General features: G+C 35.6%; 1 protein-coding gene across 2 annotated transcripts in view; it reads left to right on the forward strand.

Moving 5' to 3' along the window:
- Positions 1–16,631, forward strand: part of LOC111057070 (synaptotagmin-14) — a 69,601-nt gene that overhangs the window by 20,708 nt on the left and 32,262 nt on the right. Inside the window, exons 2-7 of one of the 2 annotated variants that reach the window (XM_039427534.1) lie at positions 5,053–5,211; positions 6,354–6,584; positions 7,438–7,619; positions 8,200–8,394; positions 9,805–9,996; positions 12,310–12,433. In XM_039427534.1, the coding sequence (XP_039283468.1) occupies positions 5,053–5,211; positions 6,354–6,584; positions 7,438–7,619; positions 8,200–8,394; positions 9,805–9,996; positions 12,310–12,433 (1,083 nt within the window). The remainder of the gene's footprint in view (positions 1–5,052; positions 5,212–6,353; positions 6,585–7,437; positions 7,620–8,199; positions 8,395–9,804; positions 9,997–12,309; positions 12,434–16,631) is intronic. The other variant, XM_039427535.1, reaches the window with a different exon arrangement.

Genomic DNA, 16,631 nt, shown 5'->3' on the forward strand with positions numbered 1-16,631 from the left:
ACTGACTGTAGCAGGTACGGTAACCTACCTGTACACGCCCCCTGTGGGTTGGGGGAGCTTTGAGTCAAACATCGTACTCAAGAATTTGTTGAAAACCAGAATTCACCCACAGTATCCTCGATTGTAGTAGGAGGCGACTAAAAGGGACCCCCTTTCCAAAGCCCTTCTTCTCATTCTTAATGCTTTGGAACTTTTCATTCAATTCTAGAATGACACTTTTTCTATTAACTTAGCTTTGTGCCATTCTTTCTTTCTTTTTCTATCTGCCGGCCTTCCTTGGTCATATTCTTACTCATTCTTAGGCCAACCCAAGGTGTGATGTGGACCGTACTGATGGGTGGTGCTTTTATATGGTGCCTCTAACGGGGCCTGCAGGATACCGGGCGCCCTCCTGTAGTATTTAGCCTTGCCTGGACATGCGGGACTCTGTCTGCGTTGACTCCATTTCCCTAGCTGATTGTGGGAACCTCATGAGTTTTTCTAAGCAGAATGATTTCACTTTGATCATATTAACAAACATAAAAACATACATACCGAAATACCTTGCTTGAGATAATACAAACTGAGAATATAATTATATTTACATAATAACAATATTAATTATTCAAAGCATGATTTGCTTGATATTATAGTAGGCCTAAAGTACGTGACATTTTATTTATCTAATTATATGAAATTAAATCAACTAACCTTCTAAGTCTGTTAGCATGACATTCTGGTGGTAGCCGCCTTTTCATTCTCCTGGCTGAAAGAACCAACTTCTTCTTTCCCTTCACCGTACAGTATGTCTTGAATCCATTTTACCGGCCGAAAATGCCAGAGAAATATATATAACTAGCCGTCAGGCTCGCTTCGCTTGCCATATCCGTCTAGCCAGGGGGCTCCGCCCCCTGGAACCACGACTGGATCGTCCAAAAATGAGATCAGCGGGCTCGCTTCGCTCGCCTGCATTTTTCATTTGAGCATGCTTCATTCCATCAGAGAGTCAAAGTACTAAATTAATTTTTAATTTAGTTACCAGAACAACTGTTTCGAAGAGGTCCTCTCTCTAGATTATAGTTCTACATTAACATATGGTATGGACATTTCAATTATAATTTTAAGATATTGGAATAAGAAGAATATACATGCTAAAAGACAAACTTTAAACCCTTAAAAACCACCTTTAGAGTTAAAATATCGCCAAAAGATTTCTTAGTGTGCCTCTAAAGGGCCAACTGAACATACCTACCAAATTTGAACGTTCTTGTCCGGTAGATTTTTAGTTCTGCGAGTGAGTGAGTGAGTGAGTCAGTCAGTGAGTGAGTGCCATTTCGCTTTTATATATATAGATACGGAAATCTGAATTATACAGGAAGTGCGTCTGGAAATACTAAGTCCTAGGACTAGCCACGATCACTGTCAATATCACAACAAGTGAACAAGCTAAAGAACTAAGAAAAGTTGTGACCAGCCTGAGCACTGAGAATGAAGGCTGACTTGTTGGTGGGGTGGTGGGTGAGTGACTTGTGTGTAGGGGTGGAAGGTGCCTGAGTGACGTGTCGATGGGGTGGAGGGTAGGAGCGCATAAAAAATCATAGAGATAAAACTTGTGAATATGATTCCGATGGAACCACTGGTTCGATCTTCAAGCTGAAAAATGATAAAAATTTTTTATAATCAAATCTTCAAAGTGACTACCTGTTTTTCTTGAAAAAATTGCTCCCTTTGAAATTAAGAAATTTATTTTTGTTTAAATAAAACATAAAAATAAATCCACATGGTAGATATTACAAAAATAAATCAGTTTTCAAAACAAGTTTTACTCTAATAATGAGCGAGTAATAGCATGAAGTATTTCGCATGATTTCAAAGCGCTACGTGGTGGCAATTTTTTAACTAGGGCCTGCAGTGTTTCGCCTTAAGGCTACCTAAAAGGAGCTCAAAGGTGGCTTAGCGATATATTCAACCCTCAACCAGTATATTATTATAGGTAGGCCTAACACAATGTCAGTATCACAATGTCTCCACTGTTTATACTGAGTGTTTCAGGAGTAGTGTCGAACATTTTAGGGTATTGTTCCTGGATGATAGGAGACTACAAATGTCGCATTTTAAGTGTCCAAAACTCAGCGGTTATCCTTATAGCTGCCATTTTGTTTTTTTCACTTAGGAATTTTTATCTCAAGAACGAAATGATGTATTGATTTGAAATTTGGTACTAATATTTATGCTATAAAGACTCAACTTTGCAAAATAAAATAAAAACTTTTTGATGTAAATTTTCAAGATGGCGGCCATTTAAAATTTTTGATTGCAAATTTCAAAAAAACCGTTAACTTTACAGAAAATTTACAAGAGACAAAAAAGTTGGCAAATTTTATCAAGATTTCAAGGATACCTCATTTATCAAGGCTGTGCAAAGGTTGAAAAAAAACTTTCTGCTCGTGATATTTTTCAAAGTTTTTCGACTTGTATATCATCAAGCTATCAAAATGAAAAAGTTTTCTCAGGAAAACATTTTTATCCAATCATTACTCTTCGAGATATGAGCGCCTGAAGTTTGAATTTTTGGGACAGAACACTTCAAATTCGGTAAAATAAAAACTCATGAGATTTAGAGGATGGATTCTTCATGGTATTGTTGATTTAGTAAAACCAAAATTTTCTTAAAATATTAATTTTTGAAAAAGTTATTCAATTTACCAAAAATAACAAAAATAACTCAACTGAAATTTATTTTTAATGAATATAATAACTATTTTAAAAATTGATATTTTCAGAATTTTTTGTTCTACTTCATCAACAATACCATGAAGAATCTATCCTGTAAATCTCATGGATTTATCTCTTACCAAATTTGTAATGTTCTGTCCCAAAAATTTTAACTTTAGGCGCTCATATCTCAAAAAGTAATGATCGGAAAAAAATTTCTGAGAAAACTTTTTCATATTGATAGCTCAATGATATACAAATCCAAAAACTTAAAAAATATCAGGCATAGAAAGTTTATTTTTAGCCTTTGCACAGCCTTAAGATTGGTCAAAGAAATTTATTATTTTCGTATTGCATGCATGACCACTTTTCACAATTTAAACATCAATATTACATTTTTAATTTCAATTGTATTTAAGATGAGGCTTTGAAACTCGGTATGGTTACATATGGCTATCCAGCTGATTTTACAATGTTTCTCAGATACGGTAATCTTTTTTGTTCAAAATCATGCATGCTGTACTAAAATAAATAATTTCTTTGCTATTCTCTGACCAATTTCAATAAATGTATCCTTGAAATCTTGATAAAATTTTCCAACTTTTTGTTCACTGTAAATTTTCTGTAAAGTGAACGGTTTTCGTGAAATTTGAAATCAAAAATTAAAAATGGTCGCCATTTTGGATATGTACATCGAACAATTTTTATTTTCTTTTTTAAAGTTGAGTCTTTATTGCATAAGTATTCATGCCGAATTTCAGATCTATACAACATTTCGTTCTTTAAATAAAAATTCCTAAGTGAAAAAAACAAAATGGCAGTTATAAGGATAACCGCTTAGTTTTGGACACTTCAAATACGTCATTATTTGTAGTCTCCTATCAACCATGAACATTATCCTAAAATGTTCGACCCCTCTTCTGAAACACTCTGTATAATATATTATAAGTCTGTTCTGGGTATAAATACTTGATAAGTAGTTGAGAGCTTCCACCAGGCTAAGAATTTTAAATTTTAGAAGGTTTCTATTCTACTGACGTAAGCAAGGTTTCCTATTATATATAGTCACATCATATCACATCCTGCATCAATTCATGCTACTTTGTAGGGCAACTCTACTATGCCACCTGAAAATTGAATGTAGACTATATAGTCTATAGGGAGCGGTTTGTTAGTTGCGCTGATAAGCTATCGCTTATGCAACATATGCGCCTGCTACTCCTTTTGGAAGGGTGACCGCTTGAGTCAACTCCTCTGATTATGATTGATGAGTTGTAAAATCGCTTCCCACCTAAAACTGTAGGTGCATTCATCTCTCATTATCATCCGCCTCATTACCCACACACAATCCTAGAGCTCATGTGGGCATCACCCTCAGCAAAAAATCTCAAAGATGTATTTTGGAATTTGAAATGAACTCACTTCTTGTATCTGTCCCTTTGTGCTACTTGACTAGAAGTAATATAAAAAAAAATGGTAGTCGAAAATGGTCCTACAATATAGAAGAGTAGAGTACTCTTCTATAGTAACATATTCTACTGAATGTTTTTCATTGATGAACCTGTCATCATGAAGCATTCATCATGGGGGAGGGGGATCCCATGATCAATCGTATACTTGACAATTGAGCATTTTTCGCGACTAGTAAGATATGGAAAAATAATCAAAATGATTGATATTGTACATGTAGAATCAAAAATGATCATTGTTTAAAAATTTTGCAATGATCAATAAATACCTACAGTTCTAATTACAGCTTACAGAAATCAAATTTTAGCCTACCGGTAAGATATATACTTTTCTCAATCTTGATTGTGATCAAGAATTCATTATGATTATTAACAATAATAAGAAAACAAAGATATTGTCGAATTTCACTAAAAATTCACCATCACTTCTACTAATTTTATTATTAACAATAGTTACAAATTGATTCTATCCAGACATATTTGTAATTGTTAGCAGTTACTGTTCCAGTAGGCCTAGGCCTAAATTCAGTACACCACCTGAAAAACTCAGCAAAAAAAGAGTTGACGACGGATAAGAGTATTGTACTGCAGTTTTTATTTATTAAGAATTCATTTTCACCGATTAATAATTTAACGTTTCTCGAAGGATAGTTCTCTGTAATTGACGATGAATAATAATGTTAATGTCAATGGCAACGATTTTGATTGAAATGTTTTCTATTTTCTATTTTCAATAATGTTGGAATAATTAATAATCATTTAAACTATTATAAGATATAAAAATAGTAGGCTTATGAATTAAAACCATATTTTGTTTGTGGATTATTTTTAGCTTATAAAGGTCTAAACAGATTCAAAAAATATGTTTTCTTATTTGTTTGTGTTACAGTGGCCGCAGAAGCAACAGCATTCCTTGGAGCTGTCGCAGCCTTCATAGTCTTATTGCTAGTTTTCTTCCTATATTTGAACAAAAAATGGTGCTTCTATGGTGTTTCTTCACTCAACTGTTGTGATGAGCCTTTTGCCACGTCCAGATCAAAAGATTTGGGTAAGCTACTTCACGTTTAGTTCTATATTCACCTATCATTCATAAAAAAATACTAATACAAACATTTTGATCAGTTGAAAATTCATTGACAAGAGAGTGTTCTAGTCACTATAACTCAGAAATACACTATCGCATCTTTAATATTAGGAATACTCATTTCACATTTGTGAAAAATTCCCATCTCTTCAAGTAGGCATACCAATATAATTTCCTCATCACTTGAAAAACTTCAATTTTTTCACTAAACACATACATCTTCTTCTCTTCACGTGCGGTATTGATCTGAAATCCTCTATTTTAAAATGAATGAATGGTTTATTTTTGTAAGCATATAATTGTTAACATCAGTAAAAATTCCTTTTGAGAGAATTGCATGATAGTGTTTACAAATTTACTTAGTGAGTAGCGCTTGGTAATGGGAATGAGGAAGTATTATTTTGTCGTCCATATTCTCGTAGCTGATTTCGTAGGGTAGTCCTACCGTACCGAATATAATCACAAATGCTTTTACGTTTTTCGTTTATTTTTATCGTTTGTGAAGCTGTGTGACAATTTTTCAAGGCTCTTCTAACCATTCCACATTTATTTTGGTCAAAATGAAAGTTTATAACACTCTTCACTGATTCTGTTACTGTGATTGTTTAATCAACAAGTTTTAAGAGAAAAAGTGTTATTATACCAAAAATTCTCACCATTGACAGGGTTTCTAATAATCATAATTACATATGGTAATTCTATTTATAAGTTAGACAACATTTCTACCAATGTACCTATATATATAAAGTGCCTACCAATCTTCACTTGAGATCGGAGTGCGTAGATTGCAGAATATTTTTTTTTCTTTTCCTCATTAACAAATCGATTAATTTACTGTACTTCTTTCATAAGTGAGGGCAACATATCAATCTTCTCTCTTATTGATTGATGGCTCTGAGCGATGTGATATCGTGTGACCTGGCCTCTTACATGACCTAACGACTACTTTTCAGGTAGCCGGGACCGACGACTTAACGTGTCCATCCGAAACTCTTTGTGACTTAAATTTTACTATTGTGAACGAATTTGTACTTGTTGGAAGCTTTCAGTTAATATTCTGCATTTGGTAGTTGTCTGTTTGCATTGGTGATTGGTGCTGCTTGCAGATAGAGCCTACTGCTATGAGGAGCAAGAGACGAGCTCGGATAGCGAAGAGGACGTGCTTAGAAGATTGCAGCGCTCGGCCAGCCAGCAATCACAGCAGAGCGCAGGCGCACCTCAGTTATTGGCTCATGCCAATGCAAGAGTTGGAGTCCAGTTCTTTGACGGCCATCACCAGCATGTAGAGGCTGGGCCTTCATTTTCGCACAAAAACTTCTCACCTCTTTTACAAACTGGTACGTCCAATAAATATATATAAATGAATTACATTTTTTATATTATGGTATGATGAAATAATAAACTTGATAGAATGAGAGAATCATTCAGTTTGTTTGAGATTCTCGACTGTCATACAAATTAATTGTAGGCTATACAATATTACCTTACAAAATATAAGCTGATATCATAACCACTAATTTCATTCAGTTAAGTCGTTACAGTTTTCTCTTAGAATCTGCATTCTAGTAGCTTGAATCCCAATAGGTGCATACGAACAGTTAATGGAATAATAATAGTACAAAACATCAGTTGGAAAACGGTGGTCTCACGATTATTTTGAAGTATCATAGTGATGCCTTTTACAAAATTTTATGAATAATTTCTTCACTGAGAAAAAATAGCATTGGCTACATTATCAAAAGAAGTGGAGGAAGCAAATTGCCGAAGATACCATGAGAAGTAGCAACTTATCAAAGATTATTCCACTTATAAACATTTAGTCCCTTTTCAAACTTTAAGGTATATTTCAAGAATATATTATCATACTCTGGTTAAGAATGGCATCTTGGAATTATTATATTGAATATAAATATTTGAAATGGTGCAGAAAATCAGAACGTGGCAAAATTCATTGTACAGGAGAATGCAACAGTTGCAGGGCTGCTATGCTATCACCCCCCAGGATGAGCAGCAGTGCCAGCAGGATTGCAGTAGGCCTACGACTGTTATTAGTCAGCTGTGACCGATGATTAAGGTGTCTAACTGAAATTAGTCACTTGGTTTCTGCTAGGTGGTTAATGAACGATATGCCTGATTTATTATTTGTTAGATGTTTCAGATGATAATAATTAATTAGTACAATTTTTGCAGATGTGATCAGCGCAGGTGGTAGGCCATTGAAAGAAGGCGCTGACCTGATGTCGTTGGCGGAGAAGGGGAAGGTAGGGGTAGGAGTAGGTGTTGGGGTTGGGGTGGGGATGAGCAGCAGTGCCAGCAGCAGTTGCAGCACAACCAGCGCCGAAGACGAAGCAGCGGCCGGACGCGGCAGTCAAGTAAGTCGCATCCCAACAATACACTTCCTTCTTATTCATTCATAACAATTTTTCATTCAGCCTTTAATACAATAAATGTAGCACTAGTCAAGTCATTTATAATAATAATTATAAAGAAAAGAATTGGTTTATACATGTACAGGATAAAGCTAAATCAATTCCTTTCAGCTGCAAATTTTGCCTTATAGATCTCGGGCCACTGATGGTCTTCACCACCGGTCTCGGAATGGCCACTCCCGACATTATAAAAAATAAAACATTCACAAAATGAATGCTCAAAACACCACCTTCCCCTACAAGATCCTTAATCCTGGAAAATGCCATTAAGTAGGTTTACACTGCCCGGACTGAGATAGCCTATAATTGATTTTCAAGACAAAGATCTCTTCAGGTACGCGATATCTCAAACAAGATGAATAATGGGCCTCGAATAGAAAATTCAAAACTATCTCAAACCATCAAAATCTTGATTTGCAGACGAAAAGATTAAGATTCAACCGGCTCTTGTGCGACCGAGCCTTATTTTTTTCAATTATTCAAGAAGTTTTAGTGTTGAGTGTGAAATTTTTATTGTGCTCAGATCCGTCACCGCGAAATAACAGCGGTAGGAGTGCCACCAGTGGCGGCAGTGGCCGATGTGGGTGGCAGTGGCGGGGTGCGTCGCCCCTTTGTAGCCTCCGCTTACTCACCGCAGCCGCAGCCGCAGTCCAGCATCGAGGACGACAATGATGAGGAGGCAACGCCTCTTGTGCCACCCTCCACCACCAACAACGATGTAATCATTCATTTCATCACTCATTTTATTAAAGCATTATCAATTACTCAAACAATATACGGTGGTACTTGTATGTAATTATTTTCATTTTATTTGTGTATTCCTCATAAATTACAAAAAAAATAATAGACTGGACAATATAAACTGTATATATTGTATAGTAAATAGTACTAGTACTACTATTTATAATAGTAGCTTTGTTGTCACAACATTATCAAGCTATTATAGTAGAATGGAAGCTCAAACATCAAACAGCAGAACTACTCTGCTTTATTTATTCACCCTTCTTGATATGAAGCTTGAATGCCACGAGAGCCAATCAGAGAAGCGGAAGACGTCTTCTCGACCTCAACTGAGACACCAAGATTGTGGGAGTATATGGCAGCGTTCTTCTTCTTTCCTGGTGTTCCAGCTAGTATCCTGAATGTATTAGGATATAATGTAAAACCTAAGATTTAGCCTTAGGTTTACATTGCACATTTACATTATTAGTCGCTCACTGTCCGTGCCTGGTGTCATACTGTGATACAAACCTAGCCCATTACTGATCTAAGCATAATTAATATAATATTGGAAAACGGAAAAAAGAGAAAAATTTACTATATAGTGCATCCAATTCAATGACCTCAGCCAGTTTGTCATAAAGGTTTAGATATTATACGCCTACGTCTATTTTAGTGATATATTGTTTAATATAGGCCATTGAATATACTTTTTCACACCAAGATTTCCTCCAAAGGCTAGCTTAATAAAGCCTTTTCTATTAGAATAACTAATCCACATAAAATAATATATTGAATGTTACAAAGCAAGCTCTAGCAAGCTGATGTCACTGGATATAATCATACAGTGTCCCACGAAAGGTAGAACGGACGAGGACCATCGATTTTGGAAAAGGTCGATAACTAGAAAACTATGAGTCAAATTCTACGGATATGGTTGGAAAGAGGAGGAAATTTCCAATAAGATACATATGACTTCTTCCTCTGACGTTCATTAACTTTTTATGATCTTACAATCTGTTTGAAATTAGACTTTGAGTTCGACGAATATGCTTTTTTCAACTTTGAGCGCTCATAAAAAGTTCAAAAATTTCAAACAAAGGAACACATTTGAAGCTTCTTATTAGAAATTTCTTTCTACCCTCAACCATATCCTTAGAATTATAATTTGACTGATAGTTTCTATGGTGTTTTACAAGAATATTGAAGAATCTATATATATCTCAAAGGTATAAGGTATAAGGTATAAATATAAGAATATTTCACTGGACATTATTGGTTGAGAATTTCTATGTTCTTCGGCTGCTACACCTTTCGTGGGACACTGTAATATAATTTAGTGAGAGCGCTGCGTCAGGAGTGTTATTGTGACAATGAATGGAATGTAGGCTATTGTATTGTTTGGCAGTGCATAGTGGTGGTGGGCCAGGAGCCGATGTTCGACGTGGCCGATCTGGGCGTGGGGCCGGAGTCTGCGGCCCGCTGCGGTGCCATCGAGGTGGCCTTTGCCTATGACGCACCCATGCGCAAGATGACCTTGCACCTGCTGCAGGCGCGCCACATTCCCACCAAGGACCGCGGCGGCTCCACGCACACCCAAGTGAGTCACCAATTCACACTATTTATTCTCACAGTACATCATAATTACTATAGCATTGATATAACTACATAAATACAATGGTTATTCTAGATTGAACGGTAACCACTAAACCAGGGCTCTCCAACCTACGGCTCGCGGGCCACATCCGGCCCGCGAATGGATTTTGTCCGGCCCGCTGAGAGTTATTGCAACAGATTTTTTAAAATATGTATTTATACACATTTTTGACAACAACTGTGAGTTCAGTACTCTTCTCTTACTAGCCACTACATTTCTTAATTAGTGTAAAATTAGTTGTAAACAAGCAGCGATCAACCATTGTGATATATTAGCAAATGCTGGTCTGCACGGACTGTACATGTCCCTGTTTGAACGCTACAAAGAAGGTAACCTACTTCCATTTTACAGTTCTCTCCCAGAAAAAGACTTAACAAATATATAAACAATGCTCGAGCTATGTTCTCTCTTTTTGGATCTATACCTACAAGTGTGAGCAGACATTTTCAAAAATGAAGTTTGTTAAATATCCAAATACTTCCTTGTCAGATGAACATTTGAAATCAATTGAAATGATCGGAACCACAAAGTTTGATCCTAAATGGGCGGACAATTCAAGTGGAAAACAAATTCTCACTAAAAATGAGTATTCTCTTTTAGCATGGTAACTTTTTATAAATTTATGCATTGTCAAGTTTTCTTATGAGCTTTTTACACTCAATAAATTGGACTTTTTATTAAAATGAAATAAATTGGTTTGTTTCTTCCTACTTAAACATTACTTGAAACCCTCATATTATATAATAATTGTACACCCCCCAAATCCCCCGTCGTGTGTGTCCCCACAAGTCAAATTCCACCTTGTTATTGGCCCTCTAAGCCTCCCAAGAATTAACAATGTGGCCCTTGGATAAAAAAGGTTGGAGACTCCTGCACTATACCATGCATGGTACACATGACGTCATACAATGTTGCATCATCACAGCTGTGATCACAGCGAAACTTCGAGGAACATTTTTTATTTTTATTATATTAGCAGAAACAATACAATGATCAGAAAAGAAAAAAACAGACTATTGCCCAAAACTTCTTCTTTTTTTTTGAGTTCCTTTAGGTTTTTGTATATATTTCCGATTTTAGTTGTTCATTTTTCATTTTATGCTCTATTTGAGGTTTAATTATTTTTCTAATTTTTAACTATCCGGTGCTTTATTCATTGTTATTGGTTGTTTATTTTATGTTAGAAGCCTCTGGCTGATGTACATGCATGATGAACAACAGTATGTGCATGGTAAACATGCATGTACACACATTCATGTTTAGCATGCATGTCCTACCGTTAGTGGCCGGTCTTAGACATACTGAGACTGACTAAAACTAGATTCTACCAATCACAGATATAGAATCTTTCCAACCTTAAAATAGATGAACATTTGTAAATTAAGAGCTTATTTCATGAATCTAAAGAATTTTATTTGAAGATTTAGTTATTCTGTTATTTGGGACAGATGATATTCTCTTGTTTTTCAAATTATGTGATTGTGTATGGCACAGGCTTTTCTCTATCAAAATTTTTTGACTGCATTTTTGAATTACTGATTCTATATTTTTGATGGCTGTAGGCATTTCATTATAATAAAGTCTCATTCCAGAGTGAAATGGAGTTTGTTCCACATATCTATGTTTTGGGATGTTTGACGTTTCTATTTCGGGTATTATGTTGAGTATTGTCTGTACAAAATTGGAATTCATTGATGTTTACTCAAACAAAAACCACTAACTGATAAATGGAGATTGAATGAAGTACCTACAACAAATGAAATTGTGTATTTCGAAGTGAAAATTAAAGCCAAATATTTCTAAAAAAACCGGTTACCGGTAGACCTATTCATTGCTTATTTTTCAATTCAATTATTCTATACTCTTGCTTTTGAGAACTGAAAATTAATAATGACAATTACTAATTTTCTAATACTAATTATTACTAATTTTCATAGAATGGAAAAAAATAGCGGGTTTTAAAAAATTACTTGAGATTGTTTTTAAAATGTAAGGATACTATTTTGAAAATATCTTTGAAGTCTCTTAGATAAAATCGTTTTTCAACTAGCTTCAGGTCTATCTATAGAATAAATACAAGATCCTCGAATCATATGAGATCCATTTCACTGACTTGTCTATTTCTAGTAGGTAGGCCTACCGTATATCATTATTTAGGCCTGTATTTTTGTTTAAAATCTCAACTCAATCATAATTAATCCATAGTCATTCACGAATGTTCGCTATCATTTATGGTAAAATACAAATGAGGATTAGTCTATCCATTTTCAGGTGAGATTACTACTTTTACCAAGTAAGAAGCAGAAGCACAAGAGTAAAATAAGACATGGTGAAAATCCACAGTTCATGGAAAGCTTCTTATTTCATCGAGTAAATCCTGGTAAGAATAGTTCTAGCCATGATTATTATTTCAATTATTAACGTATTATGTAATTATTCCTGCCTTCAATACCAGTCGTGTTATATTTTGCAACTTAGTTCGTAAAAGCTGTGTTCACACCACAGTTAACAACAAAATGTTGTCTGGAAATAGTTGTTCAAAGAAACGTTCTGAATTTTTTTGTAGAGAACAAGTTGCTGTTCTCAATTAATGTAGAGCAACCATTATTGTCAATATTTTGTATTTTGTCCAGAGAGCGTAGCCAGCGTGGAGTTGCATAGGGACAACATTTTATTGGCAACATTCTCAGTGTTCTCCACACTGAGTGGGGAACAAAATTTCGATCGTTGAAAACAATGATATCCACAAGCTAATGACATTTCGATGTACTTTTCAATATATCGACAACAAATTGCCGCAATTTATTGAAAACCTATTTGCTGACAACTCTGGTGCAGATGCAGCTAACTTTTTTAGTATTTTCAAAGATTGGTCTGGCCAGAGCATTCGAATCGTAGCGCCAAAATCCCTGACTGCAGTTCTGCCAATAGCAGGCTTGTTTGCGCTAGCGCAGATCGTCCAGCTGTTTTGCCTGGTCATCCTGGTTTTCAGTTTTTGTTTCACCAGTCATTCTTGTTTCGTCCATTCGCTTGTCTTGTTGCAAGACCGAATTTGTATTTTGTCATGTAATTTCGATTGGAAATTTCTTGTAAATAATTGTTTGAGTGTCGTGTGTGTGAATTATGAATATAACAGCGTAAATAGTGTTAAATTGAATTAATTTGAATTTATAAAGAATCCAGTTTGAGCTTTGTTCAAAATACAATACAGAGCCTGCAAGTTGAACACGAAAAAACAGCCTGGAAGCGAAAACCTGTCTTTTTCCCAGATTTCTTCCTCCCTGAATCTGACCAAAACACCTAATAAAGGCTTCGATGGGCAAGTAGACAATATTGGATTAAATCTGGTGAGTTTTTGCTCTTTTTTTATTGTTCTTTAATGCAGAGTTTAACTGTACAAATAACCTGGCTCAAATTGAAGATTAAATTTTACCCCTCGTGATTATATAAATAGTAAATTACAGTCCTCTAGTAGCTCTAGCCTGAGCTTTGTTCAGAACATTTTTGATCCTCCGAACCGTGATGAATTAAATTTGTAATTTATTGATTAATTCACACACATTGGATTAAGCAGTTTTGTATTTTGTCCAATGTTGGCATGTTGAGAATTGTCTGATCTATGCTCAACTTAAGTTTGTTGTAGCCTTGTTCTAGAGCAAGGTTTCTTGTCAATTGGTATTTGTCTGAAATTATATTTATTTCAGTTAAAATTGTAATTTTCCTGAAACTAGGCTCATTGTGCTCATTTTCGGGAATTTGTTTGTTGGAATTTGTATTGTCCATTTTGTTATACATGTTAGTGAAGGTTAATCACAGCATGAATTTGATTGTTCAATTCAACAAGTTATCGTTTGTTTGTGAGTTGTTGGAAGAACATTATCTAATCATATAGTTTTGTCTTCTGCAGTAACTTATCTTGTGAATTGATAATCAAAGTTTAACTTTGATAACTTACTAGTCGTGATTCTTCCTTCCATTTAGTTTTGAACTCATTCTTGTTTTATTGTCTGTTGTTTTGTATTGTCGGGGCTGAATTGTTTTGTGTATGAGTTCAAGATGGAGGAAAAATTACAGAAACAAATCAGGGTTCATCGCGCTAAACTGGAACAATTGTATGCCAGATTGCAAAGAATTTATGAACTGTCTAAAAATGTCTCTGATCCAAAAGTTGCTGAGCAATTTTTAGTGTTGTATCCACGGGTGTCTCAGACCATTTCGGATTATGAAAAGACAGAATTAGTGGTTAATGAGTTGGAACTTGAGTTGAATAAAGACTATGTTGTAGCATTCAACGACTCACATCTAGATCTGTTTCAGTATATTGAAGTAGCGGCTAACACTCTCAAACAGAGAGAGGCGACTGATGCTATTGCTCAATCTTCAGCAGCTTCAGCAGCTAGTGCACAGCCGGTCGTGTCCGAGTCGGTACTGCCTAAAATCGACCTTCCGAAATTTGATGGGAACCAGACTCAATGGTCGGTGTTTCATGAACTATTTAAGGCATTGGTACATGACAACAAGAGTTTGAACGATCAGCAGAAGGTCCAATATCTTGTAAGTAGACTTACTGGACGAGCATCAAATATTTGTCGTCATTTGCCACCATTGGCTAACAATTATCAAATAATTTGGCAGGCATTATTGACCCGCTATAACGATCCACGGGCGCAAGTCGATGCCTATTTCAAACAAATTTTTGAATTTCGTCCAATAAAATCAGAATCAAAGGCAGGTTGTATTGCGATTTTGGATGGGTTTTGCAGTTCAATCAATGCAGTGAAGAGATTGCGACTCACTGATTTGTCAGACTCGATATTCCTTTATCATGGCTTGAGATTGCTGGATCCAAGTTCTTGTAGAAATTTTGAATTGGCCGTCCGTGACAAGGCTATGCCATCTTATACCGATTATGTCAAGTTCATTGAAAAGCAAATAAAGACTCTTCCTTCTGATGAGAAACAAACTGAATCGTTTAATATGAGGCACAAAAAGGATAATAAATCAAAGGTGTTTGTGGTTCAATCCAATGATTCATCTAATGATGCATCTAGTAAAAGGCCCAATTGTCTGAAGTGCTCAAAACCGGGTCATCGGTTAGTAGATTGTGCAAGTTTCTTGAAAATGACTCCTTGGGATTGTTATTGTTTGATTAAAGGAAAGTTTTGTTGTTTTCGTTGTCTTGATGTGGATCATTTGAGTAGAGATTGTCGTAGTAAAACTCAGTGTGCTCAATGTCGAGAATCTCATCATTCTTTATTGCACTTTTCCAGATCAAGTTCCAATGAAGGTGTTGCGTCCTCGTCGAACTCCAAGGCAGGTGGCACATCACCCATTAGTTGTTGTTCTACATCCAACGATGTAAAAAATTCAACCGTTGTGTTGTCGACCGTCACTGCACATGTTCGAGATTGTAATGATCAGCTTTGTGATGTTCGTTTCTTGATTGACACCGGGAGTCAGTGTCATTTTGTTACAGCCAAATTGTGTCGGCGTTTGAGACTACCATTCCAGCCCATGAAAATCGTTGTTCGTGGATTCGGTGGTGGTACTAGTGAAGTTCGAGGTCGTACTTGTGTGTCGATTCAGTCGAAGTTGGATCCTACCGTCAAGTTTTCGATGGATGCCACAGTGGTAGATAAAATCATCAACAAGTTGCCTTCTTGTGAAATCGACAGATCCAAACTTCATCATCTTGAAAATCGACAAATTCTACCTTCCTAGTAGAATAGATGGCATCATTGGTGCGGAGTTAGTTCCTCACTTGCTACGTGGGAGTCCTAGTATAGGTGAATCGCACGAATTGATGACTGTTAATAGTGTCTTTGGTCACATTCTGATGGGGAGAGCACCGATTCTCACTTCAACAACGAATGTGTCGAATTGTTTTACAGCCATCTGTAGTCCATTCGTTAGTAGTCCATTGTTGGATAGTTTTGTGGAACGTTTTTGGGAGTTGGAATCGTGCCCTGCACCAAGTTGTCAACTAAAACCGGAAGAGTTGGAGTGTGAGGTCAATTTTCGGAAGTCTGTACATCGTGTGAATTCTGGTCGTTTTGTTGTTGCCTTGTCATTTGCGGAGCCGCCCAGCAGCTTGGGAGATTCGTATGCTGTTGCCGAACGCAGACTGCTGACTTTGATTGATTGATTGATTGATTGATTGATTGAGTACTTTATTCATGTAGATTACAATATATACTGGCTTATACACTTGTATACAATAGCTTACAATACAGCAAAGTTATAGATGAATTTACATAATATAGACTAAGAAAATAACTATTGAACTGTATATTATATGAAAAAGCAATTTGTAATATAATAACTTTAGATAATAATCATATTGTTATGCATCTACTTAAATTGGCGGAGCTTTGGACATATGAATGTCCATTCTTTGGGAAGAATATTAAAAATATCCTCCCCACTAACTCTCTACCAAAACGTTAATTTCGTTATTAAACTAAGGATTTATTTATTAATGGAAATATTGTAAAAGTTTTAATCAATATGAATATTGAAGAGAAAAAAACAGAAAATTGAGAAGTAAAATAATTATATAGGTAGATAAGATCAAATAA

Source organism: Nilaparvata lugens, chromosome 4, assembly GCF_014356525.2.
Source record: "Nilaparvata lugens isolate BPH chromosome 4, ASM1435652v1, whole genome shotgun sequence".
NCBI classification, from domain to species: Eukaryota; Metazoa; Arthropoda; class Insecta; order Hemiptera; family Delphacidae; genus Nilaparvata; species Nilaparvata lugens.